Source organism: Abramis brama (assembly GCF_963993115.1).
Source record: "Abramis brama genome assembly, chromosome: 2".
Taxonomy (NCBI): Eukaryota; Metazoa; Chordata; class Actinopteri; order Cypriniformes; family Leuciscidae; genus Abramis; species Abramis brama.
The window spans coordinates 28,228,901-28,235,100 of NC_139964.1; the positions used below are offsets into that span (position 1 = coordinate 28,228,901).

At 37.9% G+C, this 6,200-nt stretch overlaps 1 protein-coding gene across 1 annotated transcript; it reads left to right on the top strand.

Moving 5' to 3' along the window:
- LOC311076765 (uncharacterized protein) lies at positions 1-1,936 on the top strand. The gene is made up of 3 exons (XM_084105189.1): positions 1-93; positions 933-1,056; positions 1,718-1,936. The coding sequence occupies exons 1-3, from the start codon at positions 10-12 to the stop codon at positions 1,831-1,833; spliced, it is 324 nt and encodes a 107-aa protein (XP_083961315.1). The 5' UTR covers positions 1-9; the 3' UTR covers positions 1,834-1,936.
- The last annotated feature ends 4,264 nt before the right edge of the window (positions 1,937-6,200 follow it).

Below are 6,200 nucleotides of genomic sequence, written 5' to 3' on the forward strand. Positions count from 1 at the left end.
AAAGAGTCAATGATTTTGCCACTTTTGGAATCTCGACCTGACACAGAGTCATCGGTTTTTCCACGTCAGTCAATGGCTGAATGCAGTGCTGAGGTATTCCACTTTTTTTGTCCAACAGTAATTTTAATCGGAAAAAGTGCCATCTGACAATTTTTGTAACTGTGGTATGTAGCTTAGTATCAAGGAATATTTTTTGTTGTTATTGGAGCAGTTAGAAATGCAAACTAGAAAAAAAAGTTTGTTGAGACAAACTTTAAGTTGGTTTGAGAAAGCCAGACCAGAGAGTTTAGAGTAGTTTGATGTTTAAAGTAGGTTAAAGTTTGATAGATTAGTTCGAAAGAAAGAACGATAGATAAGATAGTTAGAAAGATAGATTAGTTAGAAAGAAAGATAAGTTAGTTAGAAAGATAGATTAGTAAGAAATATGAGATAGATAGATAGATAGATAGATAGATAGATAGATAGATAGATAGATAGATAGATAGATACGTTTATTAGTCCATAGAATGGTAGTTTAATCAAGTCTAAGGCTTCAGGGAGTTTAGATTTGAGTTTTTGGCTTGTGCGCTAATGGGCCACCGTAGTCTTGGCTCAATTTGAACAGTCCGCAATGAAAGTCTATGGGATTTTTATGGTTTTTAATATTAATTTTTAAGAAAACTGAAAGTCAAATCAGTCTGAAAAGATATAGCATACAGAGTCAGAACAGTCTGAAGGTCTGACCCGAGTTTGGAGTATGTAAAGTTAAAGCTCTAGGAGGAGTTAGAGTTGTAAATTTAAGGTCAGAAGAATAATAATAAGTTTAAATAGGATTTTCTCTTTCTCAAGCCAACTTAATAAATGGGACACAACACATACTAAGCCACAAAAGAATGAAACCTGCAAGTGATGATAAAATGTGTATAGTTGTCATAATCATCTTGTGTTCTTAGGTTATTCTAGACCACATCAAATGGCCTGATGAAGGAGGGTTGGAGGATGATGGAGATGACAGTGGGTACTCAATTGACATCAAATGCAGAATTATGGGGTACTTGCGTCAGTTTATGAAAACAGGTAAATTGCATACTGGTATTCTTTTTCCTATGTAATGTCCCATCTAGTGCTTTCCACTTTTAGTGTTAAACAACTACCCCCACCCACCCCACTCATCCCACACACCCCACTCATCCCACATACACACAATTTCCTTTAATATTAGGATTTTGTAAAGGTACCTTATGGAGGAACTTAAGTGAGCGTGTCTGTGTGTAAGTGTGTGTGTGTGATTTAGTGAGCGTGTCTGTATGTGCGTGAGTGTGTGTGTGTGAGAGTTAGTGAGCGTGTGTGTGTGTGTGTGTGCGTGTGTGCGTGTGTGTGTGTGTGTGTGTGTGTGTGTGTGTAAGTGTGTGAGCAAGTGAGCGTGTGTGTGTGTGTGTGTGTGTGTGTGTGAAAAAGTGTGTGAGTTAGTGAGCGTGTCTGTGCGTGTGTGTGTGTGTGTGTGTGTCTGTCTGTGCTTGTGTGGGTGTATGTGCGTGAGTCTTAAACTTTAAACTACTTTAAACTTCTCCAAACTCTCTGGTCCGGCTTTCTCAAGCCAACTTAAAGTTTGTCTCAACAAACTTTTTTTTCTAGTTAATCTTAACATGTTTGCAAATTAGCCAAATAGTTTTTTTTTACTGCAACATGTAGGGTTAGAGACTCAGTTTTCTTGTGCTTTGGCTCTTTTTATTTTCAGTGTCCCAAGAGCAGCTGAAACAGCTCGTCAAGTTTTGGGTTGGATGGGAGATACCCATGGCTGACATGAAAGTGGAGGTGGTTAGAGCGGAATATCCCACTTCATTCACATGCTAACGCATGCTTCACTTGCCAGGTTACTACAAGAGTTACAGCGAATTTAGTGTTCATTTAGAGAACTGCATTGCCACAAATGACAGTGGGTTTGGATTATTGTAGAAAGTGGAATTTTCTGAATTCACAAGTTACCTCATTTCATTGTTTTTCATTGAAGAATCTTACCATTGTTAAGCATTGATCAGTTTTTCAATGTTTCAAGATGTTGAAATGTTGGCTTTTATTGAAATGGTTTAGAGTTGTGTACAGTTGTACAAATATATTTACAATGAACTAAGAAGTTGTGTCTATTTGATTTTCATAGGGAATTAAAGTTCATACCAATGGCCCTACACATAGCCAGTGCTGTGCATATACTCCAGCGCAGCTAAATATTTATCTACTCCCATGCATGTTGAGGGTCCCATTGGGTCCACAGCAGCACTAAGTCCAGCTAGGTCATCTGGTCTCAAAGGGCAGTCACTCTCAGGGACATGGACACCACAGTTGGGATCACAGGGTATAAGACCACTACTTTCCTAGTCAACCAAAGGGATCTGCAAATCCTGTAACACAAGTTGTCATTACTTCATCTGCCACAAATGCATGCTGTTTCGAGTAAGGGATAATGTATAGCGAGGCGTTTTTTTATAGCGAATAACAACCCCAACAGGCTGGTCGGGACCCCGACGCGAAGCGGAGCCTGAAGGGGTTGTTATTCGCTATAAAAAACGCCTCGCTATACATTATCCTGCTTATTACATGGCTACCAACAAAATAAATACATAATTTGACAAAAAAATATTGATTTAAAAAGGAGTTTATTGATTTAGAAACGACTGTATTGCTTCCGCTAAAGAAAATAGTCCGTTCCGCGTCCATAGCAACGCTCTGTTTTTCATGGCAACGGTGTGTTATACTTTGCAGCGGTCTGTTATCAAGAAATAACAGACCACATTCTACATTGAAATTCAACCAAGCCATGTAATAAGTATAATTAACAAACATGTACCTCATCATTGTACTCTTCAGAGTTGTGCTGTAGACCCATGTGCCACAGTTGATTAGGAGTGAGATTTCTCTCAGTTGAAAGGGGGTGATTGTCCCAGCCATCTCTGAATCCATCAAGCTGGGCTTGCAAGCGGGGAATAAAAACATAATGGCAGCAGAATAGATGAACACTACTGGACAGGTCAAGTAGACCATCCCCTTCCAGCTGGTGCAGCACATTGTAGAAGTGGCATGTGACCGCTGTGAACACATCTCGCCAGAGACGTTCAATTCTGTTAAAAACACATACATTTATTTCAGCATTTAGAATATTCCTGCCCAGAAACAAGTTATTCCAACTGAATAATAATTGTAGCATGCAAATAAAAAAAGGACTATTACAACAAATCAAAAACTAGTTAATGCAATATAATAGTCCTTTTTTTATCAGTAAGTGCAAAGTAAATACTGTACTCATGCTAGGCAATTGAGGTGAAAGAGGATTCTAATCCTGGCCTTGGTTTGGTACTTGCATAAAGCATATGTAAACATTTTACCCATTTATATATACATATAAACATATATTCATGGTTACCTCTGATTATGTACACTGTACATATGAAGCTGTTTCTCCCGGATCCCCGGATGGAGAACATGAGGCGGGCCACATCAACATTTTCTACACCATGGTCACCACGAACACGAAGTAAATGTGCCAGAATTTAAAACGGCAACTTTCAGCTAATATAAGAGGCCATTTAAACGAAGGACAATCAGAGTGGTATAGTTAAGAGTAAGTAAATATAAATTTAACTACAAGATTGACCTTTGTGGTAAGCCACATCTCTCAACAGCTTCACTGAAGAAGGCAAGGGTAGTGGAGGCCTTGTTGTTATTGACAACACCAAGGTACATTATCTACAGGAATAATACAGAACAACTCATCATACACAAAATCAAACCTTTTAATTTTCTAAGTTTGATTAAGTTATATATACTCGTGCGCAATTTTTGTGCGCAAAAAGTAAACAAAAATAACGACTTTATTCAACTATTCATTTCCTTCTCTCTGGGCCTCGAGTGAGTTCACGTAGTAAAACAGCGCAGCGCTTCTGTGTTGTACATCACACGCAACACACATGACCAGCGTCGGCCAATAGTGAGCCTACGTGTGACGTACAACACAGACGTGCTGCTCTGTTTTACTACGTGAACTCACTCAAGGATTTCATCAAAAAATATCTTAATTTGTGTTCCGAAGATGAACGAAAGTCTTACGGGCTTGGAACAACATGAGGGTGAGTAATTACTGACAGAATTTTCATTTTTGGGTGAACTAACCCTTTAAGTTCAAATCAAATACTTCCAAACTGCCCATACTACTTCTAAATAGGATGTCTACTTCATAAATTGTATGAAAATTATGGAAATATATGGTTCAGATTGCACAAACCATATATGGCAATGGAGGCACCCTTATATGGTCAGTAATGGAGCTTGGATGTCATCTAGTGCCCAAACAAAATCTCACTGAAAGCTATTTTTTTAAGATATCAACCTCAAATTTGTTCAGATATTTGGTTTTGATTTTCAGTTTTAGAGTCAAACATATTTTGTAATATATATTTTTTATTATAAAAATTATATTTTTACATTGTGTATTTTCCTATATTTTGTATTTATTTTTCACTTTCATAATTTATTCCACTTCTACAATTATCTGCCAAATGTCTTCTTAAAAACAAGACCAAACATATGTCTATATTCCAAAGAATGCTTAAATTTCAACCATTTAAGTTAAGACAGGCTACTTTATTTTCATGTCTATGTGAAAAAGGGGGAGCAAGTTAAGGGGTTAAGTATTGTTATGCTGCTGTTAAGATATACTGCAAAAAAAGGCCTGTACAAATAATTATCAGTACCTTCCTGGAAAAGCCATCAATTCCTCAGAATATCACCATATTGTACCTTAATAGAGAAAGTGAAAAAAGTGTATAAACATCCATAACCTTACTTTAATATATAGAACTAGCCCTGCAATAGATTTGTTTGAAAAACACAACCAACCTTATAAGTTTGTGGTTTGTGTCAATATGCATTAGTGATCCGGGGTCTGGGACAGTGTATGTCCTGCGTACCACACACCGCAACTCTGACATTCTTGATACAATCCCTGCAGTGTCAACTCTGTGCATTGATGCACGGACCCTCCGCCACTGAACTCGATGTCCCCGAGCCTGCAGCAGTCCCAACATCATGCGGTACCCAGCATGTGGGTTGCTGGAGTGAATGTCTGACACCAGGACGTCAAGTTCATCATCAGTTAAGTCACTGTAAAGACCCCTTACAGATAATCCCCAATCACTCATACGTCTCTGCAGCGTCCACCTAGAAACCCCTACAAAATTGGCAATGCACTTCACAGATAGTCCCATACTAAGAAGTTCAGCCACATATTCCTCGTATATTATAACTCTGGGGCGGCCACTATTTCCCCTCTCCAGGGAAACTGTTATACATGTTTCCTTGTCATTTTGCTCAGAGACTAGGTGATGTAACTCCGTACGGGCATCATACACTGCTTGAGGGATCTGAAGTTGGCTTGACACTGCGCTGAGTACAACAAGCTCCTGTGAACATACAAACTCCAAATAATCTAGATCCAGAGGGGCACGATCAAGGCAACTTGATAGTCGGATATAGAGCCTGTCAAGTAAATGACTGAGTAGCATTTCCTAGAGAGAACAAAACTATATATAAAAAAAAAACAATCTTTCTAGCATCTCAACAATGTTGGCTGCCTAAATAATACATATATGCCAATAAACAATTATTAAAACAAACATGACTGGACTATAATAATTTATAAGTTTTGCATAAGTCAAACCTGAAATAAAAATACTGGAATTATGTTATAGTCATGGCACAGAGAAACAATGATAAATATGACCAAACATTATTGCACTCAGTCTAGCTTAGTTTTGTGAGGAATCGCCTGTTTCTAAGTGGTTTAAGCATCTGTTGCAGGTCAGCTGATTTGTGCCACTGCAGGGCACATGGGAGTGAACTAACTATTCTTAAACTATGTAAATAGTGATTTTATATTTCATGGAACACCAATTTGCAGTAATTTTGTATTTAAAACATGCTTTAAATCGCATTGGCTTTATAGAATGTTAATTAACCTGCTCTGTGACTCACTGCAGCTTCCAATTATGCCTACTGGGCAAATAAAATACCTTTACTTTACTATGGTATTCCTATAAATGTTATCATCCACCAAAAACAAAACAAACCAAAAGAAAGAAAAACATTGTACACATTTGATATGATATGATACTGACCTGCGAAGACCCACTCTGTTCTGTCATTTTTCTAGAAGGTAAGTTAAAGCAGAA